This window comes from Ostrinia nubilalis, chromosome 17, assembly GCF_963855985.1.
Source record: "Ostrinia nubilalis chromosome 17, ilOstNubi1.1, whole genome shotgun sequence".
Lineage (NCBI taxonomy): Eukaryota > Metazoa > Arthropoda > Insecta > Lepidoptera > Crambidae > Ostrinia > Ostrinia nubilalis.
In genome coordinates this window covers 11316455-11332460 of record NC_087104.1, presented here as the reverse complement: position 1 = coordinate 11332460, position 16006 = coordinate 11316455, and the positions used below count along the sequence as shown (strand labels likewise).

The following is a 16006-nucleotide window of genomic DNA, read 5'->3' as shown; positions in this document are numbered from 1 at the left end:
TTCTGTATACATTTTTATTTTAATAATTCCCATAGAGACAGTTAGATGTGGCCTTACGAATAGGGGTACACTTGCTGTTGTTAATATGTAAATAAAAGTTGAATTATTGTAAATAATAAAATTATAAAATATATGTTTTTTGCTATAAAACTGACTTTGATTTACACGCCAGAATGGGTGATTCCCTGCTTTAGTTTGTCACTTATTTAGGTACTTATCTTGCACAAGAACTTCAAATTTTCGCTTCGATTCGCTTGTCAAATGACAACAGCAAAGCTAATGAGCGTTTATGATCATAGGTTTATTCTATTCTGTCGTGTTACTCTCATTTCCTTGTATTCTTCTGACGTAGCCAAGATGGGTTCTCCTCAGACTGAGTAGTACCGTGAGTCCGACTTGTTTACTTTTGAAGCCGTACGAGTGTTCCTTTTGTCTTGTTCTTGTATTCCTTCTACATAAAGTTGCAAGAGTATTCGCTGCAGATGGACACTTCGCCGCCAGCCGGCTGCGAGTAGTGCCGCGGGTCGGGCGCCAAGTTGTTCTTCCTGTAGAACGTGTCCCGCAAGATGGCGCAGCGGCCGCGGTTGACGTCACGCGCGCGCTGTCTGGACTGCTTCTGTTGCCAGCCGTAGTCCCAGCTTGTTACGATGCGGAAGAAGTATCTGAAAGTTTTTGTTACTAAATATGTTGCCAAGTCAAGTTTTCATAATAAATTATCTATATCTATGCTTCCGAAGTCCGGTCGCTGAGTGCGACCGCTCGTCGTACAGTCGCGACAGCATTATAATTACGCGCGAGCGATAAGGATGGGTAGCTTGGGGTCATTGGACGAAACGAAATTCTATGTACCTACTCGGCGACCGGACTTTACTAAAGATACATTACCTACCCATCTACCCACATAATTTTCACGAATGGATATACCTCACCACTCTATCAGAGTTCGAAAAGTTAATGCTTAAACTTTCATACTTCGTGGTAATACCATACAGCTAGTTTTGATAGGTGGATAGAAAACAATCAAATTACATATTTCAATAAATAAAGCAAGTTTACTAACTTATCCTCGGGCGACTTCTTATTTCTGGCTTTCAGATACCTCTCGCCGGCGCCCTTCTCCGTGCTTCCGTACAGCAGATCCTCAACCTCTGGCTCAATCGGCTTCATCAGGTCGTCCTTCTCGGAAGGAATCAGCTCGCGTAGCGGCACCTCTATAGGTTTGGCTACTTTCTCGTCCAATATCTGTTCCAAGCAAATAAATAAAGTATGCATTTACTACTTTCATATTGTAATATTTGGACAAGAGCAGTGGCATAACTATACTAGCCGAGGCCCGTGGCAAATTCTGTGCATGTGGCCTATTTCAGTGGGGGCCCATGGAATTTTGCCAGCCCTGCCACCCTATTCTTACCTCCTACCCTTGTCCAAATCTTGTTAACAAACCAGCAACGTTCATTCTCGAAATTGATCTAAGCAAGAATCGAACCTGGGACTTAAACACTCAAGCTTTTACTGCGTCGCTTTCATATTCGGACCGTTCATTATTTAAAAGCCATGTATAGGAATACATAGGAGCTGTATACCTATTATAATTTTCATTCTAAAGAATATGTTCACATACCTTCATAAGATTCTGCGCGATAGCTATTGATATGTCCACCTCTCGCACTTGGCGGTCCTTTGCATCCTGGAGGACGGACATCAAGTTGTTCTGGTACCAGCGCATGATGCGCCGGTTAGACTTGTTCATAGCATCTGCGTAGTACGCGTGACTCATCTTGGTTGAAGTTGGTTTACGGGAACACGGTAAAATTATTCTACACAGGAATTTTGAGACACCGAAACTAGTCCACGATGTTTACATGGAGGGTTGATTGATTTAATTGATGTCAAAACTTAAGTCATATGTGAAAGCCATAAAGAAATGTCATACATAAAAAGTTTTTGATAGTTTACAAGATGTATTTATGGTTAATATAGATTTTTAGGTCTCCACTCAGGCACACTCAGGGGCGTTTAAGCACTGCAGTATTAATGATACGGGGCTCCTGAGTTACAGGGGCCCGAACGCTTGGAGTCCACGGGGCCCACTGCGCCACCGGATTCACTACTTCTTGGATAATTAACTAAATTATTGCAGATTCTTTGTTATAATAACTGATGCTAATGTAAAGTAATAAAAAACGATTTAAAATTAATTCTCAATTTATTCTAATAATTACTTTTATATCTTATCAATTACAGATCATAAACAATATTATCTTACTATAGGAATGTATTTACAATGTTAACTTAAATTAATATCAAAAGGTCAGTTTTGGCTCTGCGATCGTCCGGTTTTGCGGCCCATGACAGGGCTGCCTCCCATCTGTCGGAGGAGGCCTCGGAGGCCCTTGGCCTCTCTGACGCCACTGTCAAGCTGCTCTGAAGGGACGGCGCAGAAGTCGTCAACGAGGGGCAGAGGCCCGCTTAGACGCTCGGAGTACTGGGCGAGGCGGGATTGGTGGCCAATGGGCGATGTCTTTTCCACTGCTGGTGGTTGCACTTGCTGTGGAGAATGAAGACACATCAAAAACAGAAAAAAAGATAAGGCAAGTAAGGTAAAGGCATTTAAAATATGGGAATTTGAATTAGATATTAAATTCCTTCAACATTTACAAGCACACAATCATCTATTCTATTCTTAGTTTTGGCAGACTGTGTTACTTTCTTAGTCTGAAAGCAAATTCTTTTCTGATCAATCTTGCAAATGACTGACAAGTTTTTAGCTAACATTTTGTAGAAAGTCTGCCCTGAATGGTCACAGAAGAGAGATAAGAGACAGCTTTTAATACTTTTGTAACAATTAAGATTAATACATTCTAAGACAAATGTGCACAAGACTGTTAAAGTGTTATGCAGTACTTTTTTTATTTAAACTCAAAACTCATCATTCAAAGATTTGATATGAAGATTATCTAGTTTGGATTATTTTAATATAAAGGTTTATTTTTACCTTGCCCCTCAAAGCAGTGACCTCATCTTGCAGTCTCTTCACAAGCGCTGCGTCACTCTCGTAACTGGTCAGCGTGGGCTGTGGCATGCACTGGAACACCGTAGCCAGCAGGTTGTGCAACGACACCAGCACGCTGTCCTGCCACGCTCGGGTGAAGTACAAGCTGAATGAGGCGTTCTCCTCGGGCTTCTGGATGTAGGGTAGCACTGGGAGTAATAAATAGGAGTTGGTTGTAGTATTTATGAGAGCTGTAATTGATTGAGATACCAAGGTGGATCAGAGGGTAGGGTAGGCTGTATGGATACCCAAGAGGTTGAACAGGTAAATTTTATTCTTGAAATAAGTTTTACGCCAAATAAAGAATTAAAATATATTCCTTATTTTTTTTTAAATATTCTTCAGCAAACTGAATGTTATAGGAAACACACAGGTTTGTACCAATGTATAAAATATTTAAATTGGTACTTACTAAACCAGTCCCTCCACTCATTCTGTCCCTGGAGCTCGGGCAGCATTTTGGCTAGAAACTCGGCCACTTTCTCATTCCGCACCCCGCCCGTGCTCTGAGCGGCTACCACTAGGTATAACTTGTACAGGCTGTATTCTAGCTTACGAACAGCTGTAAAAACACATCATAAGCTTATTAAACAGATTTGAACGTCTAAAACAGAGATTACTTACTTTGGACGTTAACTACTTACCAGGCTGTACATGTATTTCCAATTTGGAGAAAACCAAGCTATCCAAATGGGACCAATATTCCTTCAGGCCACTTAGATCAGAAACATTGATGTAATGCAAAATCTGCTCAATAATTTTATCCACACGAAAACCTTTATCCTTGTCCGCCTTCAAATCGGTATCAAATGCCTTCACAGTCGAGTTGAAACCTCTGAACAGCAAATATTCACGTACCAACTCATCTACGAATTGGATGTGAGCCATTATTATCAGTTTTATCCAATTTATTTTGAAAAATCTTAGTTATTTCAGTCAGTCGTATTATTTTGGCAGAAAAACACTGTGAAAAACACTTGCAACATCATTTTGACAGTTGTGTACAAAATACAGGACTACCAACTTTAGAATTAAAAAGACTGCGTTTAACAATGTTTAAATATTGTTTAAGAACATTTAAAAGTACGAATGAAAATCTTTTGCGTATAAATTTCTTTTTCCTGTGAGCGCATAAATCATACTTGATTTTGTTTATAAAATCAATAATTGTAATTTAAATAACAAAATAAATACACTTTTCGACTCTTTTCATAAAAGTATTCATGAATGAACCCATATCTTATGTCCTTTCACTTGGACATAGTTGACCAACATAAGAAAACAAATAATCAAAATCAAAATGTCAATCGCCTTCAATCAGCTGTCGATTTTTTATTGAAGACAGATAATTTATTTGTTGTTGAATTTTAACAGAATGTGTGGATAAATGTGTGTTGTAATTTGTGAAACGTGTTTTGTAAATCAGCCACGGTGGTGTTAGTAGTGTGCGGCGGGCGATGGCGGTGGGCTGGGAGTGAGGGTGGGCGCGGGCGAGGCTCGCAGTTGGAGCCCCAGGGTCAGGCATGCAGCGGCATGGCGGGCGAGGCTGCGGGCACGTCGCGCGGCCTCCGCGTCTACAAGATTGTGGTTCTCGGCGACGGGGGAGTCGGCAAGTCCGCGGTCACGCTGCAATTCGTCAGTCACAGTTTCTTGGATTACCATGACCCTACTATAGGTATGTTTGCACAGCTGTTACGGTGTAGTGCATTCAAATTTTGATTGAAATGCAATTTCTGTGTGAGGAGTAACATCATTACTGTGACAAGTTTGATTGTGCCTTCATAATTTTATGCTTGAACTACTTTACCCATCAAACATGTATGAATATTTAGCTGTATGTAGTAACAAATCGTATAAAAGTAAACTTAGTGAAGTTATTTGCCTTTTACAATATTATGATATTTTAGTTAATTTCTTACTAAGTTCTGTAACATGAAATGTTATATCGAATATCATATTTTCTTACAGAGGATTCGTATCAGCAGCAAGCCGTAATTGACGGAGAACCTGCTTTATTGGATATATTGGACACAGCAGGACAGGTAAAGTTGTCATAATTAATTTAGTTTATTAAATTACTAGGAGATCCAGCGAACTTCACCTCCTATGTTCATCAGAAATACCTAATGTAGGATTCTAACAGTGAAAGAATTTAACAAATCGGTCCATTCACTTTGGAGCCTATACAAATAAATGAACAATCAAATCTTTCCTCTTTTTAATATTAGTGTAGATTAATAAAAGTGACTACTACTGAAAATCTTCATTTTATACTTCAAATTTGAAAATTTCATTATGTTAATTCATTAAAATGACATACAGACATAATTTATCATAATATCAAGAACATATTATAGTCACAAAGGGAAAATGATATGGGAATTGGGTTAATAATAGAAGTTTAACAGTCATATTTTTCCTTAACAGATATGTAACTGCTTGGTTTTTATTTTTGGTTTACATTTCAAGCATATTCTTGTGTATTTTGTAGTAACTTTTTAAAAATAGATTCTTAGTAAAAACTTGTGTGTAAATGTATACTCGGGACACAAGGAGAGTGTAAGCCAAATCCTCAATTTCCCTTTAATTAATCAGAGAGGGCTGGTCTCCTAGCAGAAACTAAATGACCTGATGATCATGCTAAATATACCATAATATCTTCTTCACACATTTTCCTCGTTAAGACCACCAAAACTGTACCTGATTTCAGCTTTTGAGCTTACTATGGTGTGCAGTAAAGTTTATCCATCTTCACAGGTGGAGTTCACAGCCATGAGAGAACAATACATGAGGTGTGGCGAAGGCTTCGTCCTTTGCTATTCAGTGACGGACCGGCGGTCGTTCCGGGCTGCGGCGGAGTATAGGAGGCTGCTGGCCCAAGCGCGGCCGTCGGAGAGGCTCCCGTTAGTTCTCGTTGGAAACAAGCTGGATCTGGCCCCACGGTTCAGACAAGTGAGTTACATTGACTTATGTGCTGTGCCGTGTGGTGACGGCAGAGTAGAATACATTTGTCACCAACCCCTACTCTTCCCGCGGGTGTCGTAAGAGGCGACTTAGGGACTACACATCAAACAGAGAATGGGCAGCAGCGCTCTCTGAAAAACATCAATCTTTTAAACTGCGATCTCCAAACCGCCTGCCAAGCGTGGAGATTATGGCAAAACCCTCCACCATAGTGGAGGAGGCTCATAGTCCAGCAGTGGACTGTAAAGGGCTGTTGATGAATGATGATGATGTGCTGTGCATAATTTCAGCCTCATGACGTCCACTGCTCAACATAAGCCACCCCAAATGATTTCCATATTGAATGTTTGATAGCAGCCAGCCACTAAAATCATTCTGATGAAGTTCATACTTTTCTATTCTATTAGTTATACTTATGCCCGTTTTCACCATCAGTCCCTAATTTTTAAGTGACCCTTATGGTAACACATAACAACAGGAATTTTGTTTTCATAGGGGTCACTTAAAAATTAGGGATTGATGGTGAAAACTCTCCTGTGTCTGTGACATTGCACAGCACTGTAATACTTAAGTTATAAACAAGTGAAGTCAATAGTATAAAGCTTCTAATTACTCACAATATGATAAGGCTGCTAAAAGCAAGCTTTATTCAGATTTCTCAACCCCAGAGAAACTGGCTATCTCACCACTAACTACTGAAGCATAACAATGCTGTTTGCCCATTGTCCTAGATGTCGCGTCGCGTTGTCGCGTTTGTCGTTCATCTAGATCAGTGGTTCTTTACCTTTAAGTCATGAGGGACCATTTTACCCAATTTCTGTCTTGTCAGGGACCACGGAAGGTTACACAAACTTCTTGGGTGTATAGGTAAGGTCATTTTGAGAATAAGAATGATTTTTTTTCAAATCCTATGAAAGCGGAGGTCGATTTCTCGCCCACTGTGCGCCGTTTGCGTTGTTTTGGTTCGACGCATCACGTCACATGACTTGTTTCTTACGATGTCTTCGCGGACCACTTGGAATGCCTCCAGGGACCACCAGTGGTCCGCGGACCACCGGTTAAGAACCACTGATCTAGATTCTAAGACAATGGGGGTAAGTTAACATTTTGCAAAAGTCAATAAATTATTAATATGAAATGTTTTCCAGGTGAGCACAGAAGAAGGCAAAGCCCTGGCAACGCAACTGGGCTGCCCGTTCTTCGAGACGTCGGCGGCGCTGCGCCACTTCGTCGACGACGCCTTCCACGCGCTTGTGCGTGAGATACGCCGCCTCGAGAGGCAGAGACAGGTGAATTGCATTCGTTCGCTCGTTTCAGCCGAAAGACGTCCACTGTTAGGGTCCTAACGAATATTAGTATTTAAATTAAATCTCTCTTCTTAGTCGGGCACTCTTGTCAGAGTGGTCGTGGTTCCGCTGACGAATTACATGGTGGGGTGATGTCATCTCCGAGGGTAGCTCTCCTGGCGATGTGCTTCCATTTCTGACGGTTAGAGGCGTCGCGAGTACACTGGACCATGGTCGACTCAGTGGCCGTCGTGATGGGGTCTATTCAGCGGGTTGGCGATCGACCGCGTGCTCTCCTGCCTTCCACCTGGCCCTGAACCACCAGTCTCTCCGTCGAGTTCTCATTTCTAGAGACGTGACCAAAGAATTAAATGAAATAGCGGACTGTATAAAAAATAGGTGCTGTAATTCTCGCCAGCCTAATTCCAAGAAATATCTAACATACGTGGTATTGGTGCGTCGACGGTGGTGTCCCAAGGCGAGTGTGTGAGCCGAGCGCCGCCGATGATGACGGTGTCGGCCCGAGGTGACGTTAGTCATCGTACGCCGCCCGCACGTCTCCCGCGCTTTGTTGGTTTCCCAACATCCACAGTTGGACAAAGGCCTCCCCAAGAATTTAATTATTGTTTAGTATTTCAGGGATACTTCGTAGGCGACAATAGTTTAACGGTGAAGGTGTCGGATGTTGAGATCTGAAAAACGCGGGTTCGAACCCCGCCGCCCGGTGGACTATAGTAGTAAACCCCACCCGTAACACTACCATAATATTTGCTCACCAAGAAGGGTTAATGAGACTATTGGTGCCATACAAATTATTAATATACTTTAAAGAAAGCAAACAGCAGAGCAGAGATATTCTTCTTTTATTATCTAAATGTAGGTACCTACATATTAGGTATTCTGTGATATTATCACCATCGGCGGGGATCGAACCCGCGTTCCTCGGATCACGATCACGATGTTTATTAGTGGCCTGAAAGGAATCTTCCGTAGCCTGTCCTCCCAGTCTTTTATAAACAAGATTAATATAAAATGTATTTCAAAAGACATTTTGGTCATATTTCATGTTTTGTGTAACCATGGGGATGCATGGAGTGCAGTACCGTAGCAGAACAACGCGTTGCAACGAGCTCAATTTCTCCGATCACCATCGTCGCTGCAGGAGGCTTGTAGCAGCCTGGACAGGTTGTTTGCCTTCTGGGGGGATCTGGGGTGGTTGGAGTAGGAAGATAAACCACAAATCGCGCACAACGGCCCAATTATGAGGCTAAGGCCGGCAATACACGGAAAACTCGAGCAGTTAGTCAGTGATCAACATAAACGGACCACTCTTGCAGTCAAGAGTCAACAGCTTGAAGCTGCCAATGATAACTGTTCGAGCAGTTGGTATTAACTGCTCAACAAATCACAAGCGCGCGCACTATGGAATGAAGAAAGAGCTATCGACAGCTCGAGCAGTCAGTGTATGGCTGGCGACTGCTTGACCGCACGATGAAAATTCACCGTGCTGTCGACCGCCCGAATCAGTTGCAACTGCTCGAGCTGTTCGTGTATGTGCGTCCATAGAATTCTGCAGTTCACTGTGCAGTCGCAGCTTGAAGCTGTCGACCCTGACTGCTAGTGCGGTATTCGATTGCCCTGCAAAACTAACTATGTTGTTTCAGTCGTCGATAATGGGCACGGGCATCTCGACTGGCGGCGGGCGGCGGCGCTGGCGGCGCCTGCGCAGCATCTTCGCCCTGGTGTTCCGGCGCCGGCGCCGCCCGGAGCCCTAGCGCGAGGCGGCGCCGGCGCCCTGGGCCACGGCGCCGGAGCCCAAGCTGTCCCTCATCTGCCACAGGAACCCGGAACCTTGAGCCACCACGAAGGCGACTCGATTTGTAAGTGAGATTTCATTTTTAGTACAAAGGATTAAGGACAGTGCGACGATGCTTCGGATTCGGAAATATGGAGAACTTTAGTCGCTGATGGATCTAAACAGGCGCTGCGATTCGATGCCGTTTAATTTTAAATGTTCGACAGATTCCGATATATTTTGAGATGTAATATCTTGACGTGAAAGCCAAAATATGTGTTCCTAACATGTACTAGTGAGATTTCGATACGTTCGGTCGGGTGCTCGTACAAGATCGTCCTTATGTCCTTCCCCTGTCTACCTCACGTTGATGTTTTTAATTGTCTATTTACTTGAATTTGTGTCCATGTTTTTCCAAATGTGTTCGTATTATTGAGATGTGGATTTCGTATTGTGCTAGGTGAGAATAATAGTACTATGATGTAAGATTTGCAAGTGGAGACATGCAGTCAAGTTGTGACAAACAACTTTGTAGTCCCATGCTATAGTCTGGTCCGTGAGCACGTAGAATTTTGTCCAATGACCATACAACCCTATAGACCAACATATAATTATGTTGCTATCGCGCTCGCACACTCACTGCGGGCGCCCGTCGCACAGTCGCGACAGCAATATAATTACGCGCGAGCGATAAGGATGGGTAGCTAGGGGTCATTGGACAAAATTCTACGTGCTCACGGACCGGGCATTATACGCGTGTCTTAGATTTGGTATCCTGATTTAGGAAAGCGCGTGGTACTGAGGACTGAGTAAGCCCTGCCTAAACTTGCAAAATAAGTTAACCTCGCTTTTTTCGTGCATTTAACAACCACCTTATTATTTTAATATTGAACCTTGGTCCTCTACGTCTTAGTATACCCCCTTAAATAAGTATTTGTTACTAGTTTAGCTTAGTATTTCATCTTTAAACCTGTTAGTTAGCTAGTCTGTATCGTTTATGAAACTGGTTTTTGTTTATGCCAAGATTTTATGATACTGTTATGATCCATGTTAAATTATTTTATTGATTAGTTCATAATTTTAATGTTTATTAATTGAATTGATCCAATTTTATGTACTTAAAATCCTGAACTGATATTTCATACAGAGATGTATTTATTATTAAAATAATTTAATTATACACCCAATCTCTGTGGAGAGTTTATGACAACCATCTCTTCACAGGGCCAAATTGTGCAGAATTTTATTGTATTGATTATACAGATAAATGATGATTATACATTATATTATTATTGTGATGCCACACGTTGTGAGATATCCGTTACTATATTTTTTATGTAATTTTACTGGAGTACACGATGTAGTTACAGGATGTGTTTACGCTAGAGTGCAGGCCTCGAGCGGCTTGAAGCTTGTGTCTTCCGCGACATGGAACCCGTAAAAGCAATAAATAACTATAGAGATGTTTAAAACGAATTACGCTATATGTTGAGCCATTGATTATTGTTTAATTTAGAGTTTAAATGTTTAGCATATTATACACAGTCTAGATTATATAGTATTATAGTGTCATGTATCCGTTCGTTGGATCACGTATAGAGGACCTTGTAGAGATTCCATGTAGGTGTATAATAAAGCCATACATTCGCGATTCGTTAACCAAAGTGTAATTCCAATAAGTTATCGTTGCGTTCGAGTTTGGTGTTTATTTGTAACGGCGTTATTAACCTTGAAGTACAATTAAGTAATGTAAGTGAGATATATCGAGCTCCTCGTTTAATCTGTGTGACAGATACAGCAATAAGTATATAGAGTAAAGAAGTATATTTATATGGAAGTGTATTAATCGGTGTATGTATTGGTACCTTAGTGTCGTGGGGTGAGGTGTGACGTGTATAATGTTAGGTCGATACGCACAAATTTTTAATGTAGAGTACGAGTGGTCGTTCGTTTACTGATTGCGGGCGAGTGTCTCCTCTTGTTCGTGGACATACATTCCATAAACACGTCGCGATTAAGACCCGTATTATGAAATGAGTCTCTAATAAGTATAAGGCTACATTCAGAAAATATTCAATTCTGTAATTGGTCTTGATATTGAAATTTGAGCAAACTAAATTTTTCAGTTCCTGGCGTTTGCGCCAATTTCAGCAAAAATACTGAAGGGATTTGTCAAAGTACCATTCGTGACTATTTTAATTTCGAAATCGCTTCACAGAGCGAAGTAACTAGAACTAGGTACATACAAAAATGCTGGAGCGAAGCGATTTCGGAATTACAATTTCCATGTTTGTAACTTTGTCTAGAGGGCATCCATGAATTTTTGGGACACCGCGACATTTTGCAATAGAGATGAGACACTTCCCCGCGACATTATTACAGCAGCTGGGCGTATGTCAACAGCAGTCGCCCAGCGCATGAGTCAGTGTCAAACTAGGGTATTTGATCCTTTTGAAGTATTTTTAAGGAACCTGAGCTTTGCCGCGTGGCGTTTAACGCCTACATCATACCTAACAACAGTCAATAATATAATTTGGACCTTATTGATAACTGCATTAAGTACTAAAAGATTTGCATTTTGAGCAATAGAGACTTTTATATCCGTCATTTAATTATAGATTTCAACACATGAAACTGTATTTCTGACGGTCAGATATAAAAGTGTCCATAATACTGCGTGATTGTAATAGATTTGACTAATTTACTAAAACAAACGTGTCACCAATAGGTTCTAAAATCTAGTCATTATTTCGTATAGATTAGTAGATGTTTGTCTTAATATTAACCTGATGTGGGTCCGACTAGAAGAGCGAAACGATAAATATCTTAGCATTCTCTCTCATAGTTACTATTTTTACTTAGGGTCTAATTCATCTTGTAAGTAGGATACCGAAAAATGTGTTTTATAAATATTGGCGCTTAAGTCGTAGGTACTTCTTTTTTTGTAAAAAATCTTAGTAATATTTATTGCACATAATATTCCCGTTAACCCCTCCAGCTAAGCTAAATACATGCTTGTGTTAGGAGTGGGATCACCACAATAGTCCAGCGGACAGCGGACTTCTCGAATCGGCAGTCTGACACTGACACCTTTGGGCTTTTGACACCATAATTCTTCCTACTGTATTGTAATCACTCAATTATTATTTTTTCTAAAATTTTTAGTTTTTTTGTTAATTTCCAAAATCACTGTTTCTATATTTTGTGCGTCATTTAATATTTATTTGTTAACACGTGCTTAGCGTCCATTTTATAAAACATACTATCTAGTGGCCATCGTATTAACTACCGTATTTATTAGTGTTGTAAGATTGACAATAAGTTTATCACGATGTAAGTTTACATTTCCCGTTATCGTTTCGTTTTTGCTAGTGATGTCGAAGCGTTATAGCGATAACATTGTGTGTACCTAGTATTAGTGTTATTCGGAACCAATCCTCGTTGTTTATTAGGAATGAGTTGATATGAGTTCTGTGACCAAGTTATAGATAAAAGGCCTAAGTTGCATAGTGAGACGGCTGAGAGATGGTACGGGCACCTCGTGTCTTCTCTTTCATGTTCATATAGATGAAAAAGGAGCAGTGTCAGTAGATAAGGTACCGTTAGCATCTTAGCCCGCGTAGCGTTTAGTAGACTAGTTGGAGATAGATTGTTGTTCATTTGTATTACATTAGAGTATTTAGGCTTTGTATTAACAAATGTTTTAACGATCTTAACGGATGGAACTTATTTTCAAAGTAATATATTCCAAGTAAAGTTTAGCGCACTTATTAGGTACCTAGTTGTTCAGAGCCCGTAGTCGGTACATATTCGAAATTGACGCTTACGAAATGTATTTATAATAATACTTTAATGTTTATATTCCATAGAATAGGGGTTAATAAGAAGATATTACCCTACGTAGGCGATTTGAACAATAAATACATTTTAAAACAATATAGAGCGTTTTTATGTACAAAATTTTATTGAAGATTGTTGTAAATTTTTGCGTTTGGTCAATATATTTATAAACATATACCTGTTTTGTTATGTGTAATAATTTATAACACCAAATCGTACCTTTTCATATTTGTAATAACTATATTTTATGCAGAAAATGTAAGCAGTGTGTAGAGATTTTGTTGAATAAATGTCATGTTTCGGAATTCGGCTGTTTTATTTACTTTTTTCCCGTATAGCTAATATCGATCGCTATGAGAGCAGAACTATCTGCAGAACACTCTGTTCTTTTGGGAACCAAACACAAGTTCGACTCTTTCTTAAAGATTGTAAAGAACTATGAGAAAACACATTAAACAGTGACTTTTGGGCATATCTCAAGGAATCAAGATCAAGATGAAAAGCAAGATCGTGACCTAAAAAAATAATCCTCAATTAGGGTTACCAGATGAAAAAAAATAAAATTCCGGAGAAAATGTATTATGCAAGATTTTCATTGAAAAATCCTGATTTTATTGCAGTTCAAGAAGTTTCTATAAAACGTACTGAATTAAAATCACATTAGTATTGTTTTTATACTGAGGATTTCAGGGTAAAAATGCTCGCTTATAGCCACTTGGATAAATGTGTTAATTTTAATTGTCCAATTACTCAAGTTAGGAAGACTTTTTTTTTATTTGTTTAACTTTATATTATAGAAATCCTTAAAATGTACTGTACCTATTTCATTATAAATTCTAAAAATCCTGAGGTTTACAAAATCCTACCGCAATTCTGACCCTGAGAACAGTCCAAAAATCTCAGGACAAATCTTGAGTGGTAACCCTATCCTCAATCCGCCAAAGCGCGCATTTTATTAGACATTCAAGTGAAATGTAAGAATTTATAACTCGCCCGGACGGGTCAAGTGTCAACATGTCAATAGCTCGCCAACTCTTCACGCGCCGTAAACTCTGATAGCGCTTCTGACTGATCGTAAACATCTTCCGCCATTTTGCGAGTCTGGGAGTCCACTTCAAGCTAACAAGCATTTGAATTATGGGTGAATTGAACATGTTTACTTTTTTTTTGTTGTAAATTACAGGATGCCGTCTAGCTCTCGTGTCGTTTGCTGTGCCAATTTTAGGGGCTTTATGCATGTTATAATCTCTGCTACGAGCTGGAACCAATGTAAAGAGCTTTTATAAAACACATCCTAGGACTAGAAACTTAGATAGAAACAGACAGTAGTGTAGACATGCCCTTATCTTGATGATACCGTGTCTGAAGTATCGTCACTTCAGAGACAAAATGGAAGGTAAAAAGCCTTTTTATTGTAAAAGGTTGGAAAAAATATTTGAATTTTACGGAATGATAAAAGAAGCTGTATAGTTTTATTTTTATGAGGCATCCCTAGGTTTATGTGTTTAGTAAAGTAATAAATCAAAGTGTCCAATAAAATAATGTTTTCAGTAGTTTCGGTACACATATTGTTCACAAATAAATTATAATTAGGTAAAACCTGGTGGGATATCGTTAACTCTGTGTTATTTTTACCTAGAATTCTTAGAAAAATATGCGACGCTATTTTTAACTTCATTCTGTTTTGTTATTTAGCTTTACTAGGTCACATTAAGTAGGGAGGTCATGGAGATAGACGGGATGTTTGGTGACCTTTTGTGATGTACAATTTTATATTAGTACTTAAGTGGGTAAAAAGTACAATACGTGATTGCATATTACATTAAGATTTTAAAATGTGTTTTTCTCTACCTAGAAGATTTTTATAGGACGTGTACTTTGAGTTGAAGCCCCCTACAAAGGAATAGAAAGGTATGTGTGACAATAATATATTCAGATCAATTGCAAAATTAAATGCACAGCCGAACCAATTGTTAAAACTTTTAGACGAGGAGTTACTTCTTTTGTGTTTTTAGAGATTAAATATTAGTTTTAATCCATTGTCACACTAACATCTTCCGATGGCGATGACCAAATGACCAATAAAACAGTTAACGGATTCGGCGAGCATTACACAAGCCGTTATTCGTAATGGTTTGTGCACAAAATGTGCGAACATAAAGTTCGCAAGATCCTCGTCACCCGTAACATTAATATTAATTGGTCGTAAAGTACTTGATGGGGTGAAGAGTGCTTTTGTATCTACCCTAAATGTGAAAGCTTATTTTGTGTAAAAATCTTGCTAAAATTATTTGTTTACTGTTTTAAGTTAGATAACCATTAGGTCATTTGATATGCCTACTCGTTTAAAAAGGTAGTAGAGTTAATCGACGAGAATAAAAATGCATTTTTATTGCATTAAATTAAAAAAGTGTGATCAACTCAGTGTTGTCGATTAGATACATTATAAAAAGCAATCATTTGCAATATCAATGAGTGGTGAACCTCTATAATATTATGATTACATTATCAGGAAAAAAAGAAAACAAGCAGGAATAAATTACTAGTGCTTGGTGGGTATAGCGCTGGAAATACGGTGATATTTCCTTGTTTTAAAGTAATTACGTAAAATAAGTAACCGTAGTTAAATCGTACTTATGAACTTTGAAAGAAATTGGGCACGTTGTAAATAAATACTTATAGCCAAACCTGTTGCGCCGTATCGCTGAAACGGCGACTTTTCAGGTTTCAGTGGCAGCCAGCTAGTGTACCGTGGACGCGGGCCCGGGCGGACGCTTGATGCTCTCGGGATTTGGGCGCGAATCTACGCAATCGTGATCGTCTGAAAACAGATTTTAATTCTTTTTAATTTTAGACTTTTCAATGTGAATATTTAAAAAAAAATACCTACCATGCAAAAGGTCAAACTATGTTACACATTTTACGAATTTTCACTGATATAATTTGAATCACAAAAACACTGGCTGGATTTAAATAAAAAATAAGACCTAATCAAAAAGTTTGGTTTCATGCTCTACGCATATTTTATCTGCTGTGAAAAACAAGTGACGGTTTCCCGCGCGTTTGAAA

The 16006-nt window shown here is 39.4% G+C and overlaps 3 protein-coding genes across 3 annotated transcripts; 1 reads left to right on the top strand and 2 right to left on the bottom strand.

The window, feature by feature from the left end:
* LOC135079744 (uncharacterized) lies at window positions 1-1878 on the bottom strand. The gene is made up of 3 exons (XM_063974353.1): window positions 1622-1878; window positions 1061-1242; window positions 1-662 (listed from the first exon to the last, which is right to left on the bottom strand). Exons 1-3 carry the CDS (start codon window positions 1775-1777, stop codon window positions 452-454), a joined length of 549 nt encoding a protein of 182 aa, XP_063830423.1. The 5' UTR covers window positions 1778-1878; the 3' UTR covers window positions 1-451.
* A 309-nt stretch (window positions 1879-2187) lies between these two features.
* LOC135079743 (WD repeat-containing protein 91) lies at window positions 2188-4039 on the bottom strand. Its single transcript, XM_063974352.1, has 4 exons — window positions 3697-4039; window positions 3465-3614; window positions 2996-3201; window positions 2188-2548 (listed from the first exon to the last, which is right to left on the bottom strand). Exons 1-4 carry the CDS (start codon window positions 3938-3940, stop codon window positions 2312-2314), a joined length of 837 nt encoding a protein of 278 aa, XP_063830422.1. The 5' UTR covers window positions 3941-4039; the 3' UTR covers window positions 2188-2311.
* Window positions 4040-4347: 308 nt separating this feature from the next.
* Window positions 4348-13242, top strand: LOC135080081 (GTP-binding protein Rit2). The gene is made up of 5 exons (XM_063974757.1): window positions 4348-4727; window positions 5021-5094; window positions 5810-6004; window positions 7165-7305; window positions 8967-13242. Exons 1-5 carry the CDS (start codon window positions 4586-4588, stop codon window positions 9075-9077), a joined length of 663 nt encoding a protein of 220 aa, XP_063830827.1. The 5' UTR covers window positions 4348-4585; the 3' UTR covers window positions 9078-13242.
* The last annotated feature ends 2764 nt before the right edge of the window (window positions 13243-16006 follow it).

Excerpts from the sequence above, each read along its gene's own strand:
- LOC135079743 (XM_063974352.1), bottom strand. The coding sequence starts at position 3,940 with ATGGCTCACATCCAATTCGTAGATGAGTTGGTACGTGAATATTTGCTG. Across the intron at positions 3,202-3,464 it reads TGAGTGGAGGGACTGGTTTA|TGCTACCCTACATCCAGAAG; the intron begins GTAAGTACCAAT and ends TATTACTCCCAG. Across the intron at positions 2,549-2,995 it reads TCACTGCTTTGAGGGGCAAG|CAAGTGCAACCACCAGCAGT; the intron begins GTAAAAATAAAC and ends CATTCTCCACAG.
- LOC135080081 (XM_063974757.1), top strand. The coding sequence starts at position 4,586 with ATGGCGGGCGAGGCTGCGGGCACGTCGCGCGGCCTCCGCGTCTACAAG. Across the intron at positions 4,728-5,020 it reads TTACCATGACCCTACTATAG|AGGATTCGTATCAGCAGCAA; the intron begins GTATGTTTGCAC and ends ATTTTCTTACAG. Across the intron at positions 7,306-8,966 it reads GCCTCGAGAGGCAGAGACAG|TCGTCGATAATGGGCACGGG; the intron begins GTGAATTGCATT and ends ATGTTGTTTCAG.
- LOC135079744 (XM_063974353.1), bottom strand. The coding sequence starts at position 1,777 with ATGAGTCACGCGTACTACGCAGATGCTATGAACAAGTCTAACCGGCGC. Across the intron at positions 1,243-1,621 it reads TCGCGCAGAATCTTATGAAG|ATATTGGACGAGAAAGTAGC; the intron begins GTATGTGAACAT and ends TGCTTGGAACAG. Across the intron at positions 663-1,060 it reads AAGAAGTCGCCCGAGGATAA|ATACTTCTTCCGCATCGTAA; the intron begins GTTAGTAAACTT and ends AAAAACTTTCAG.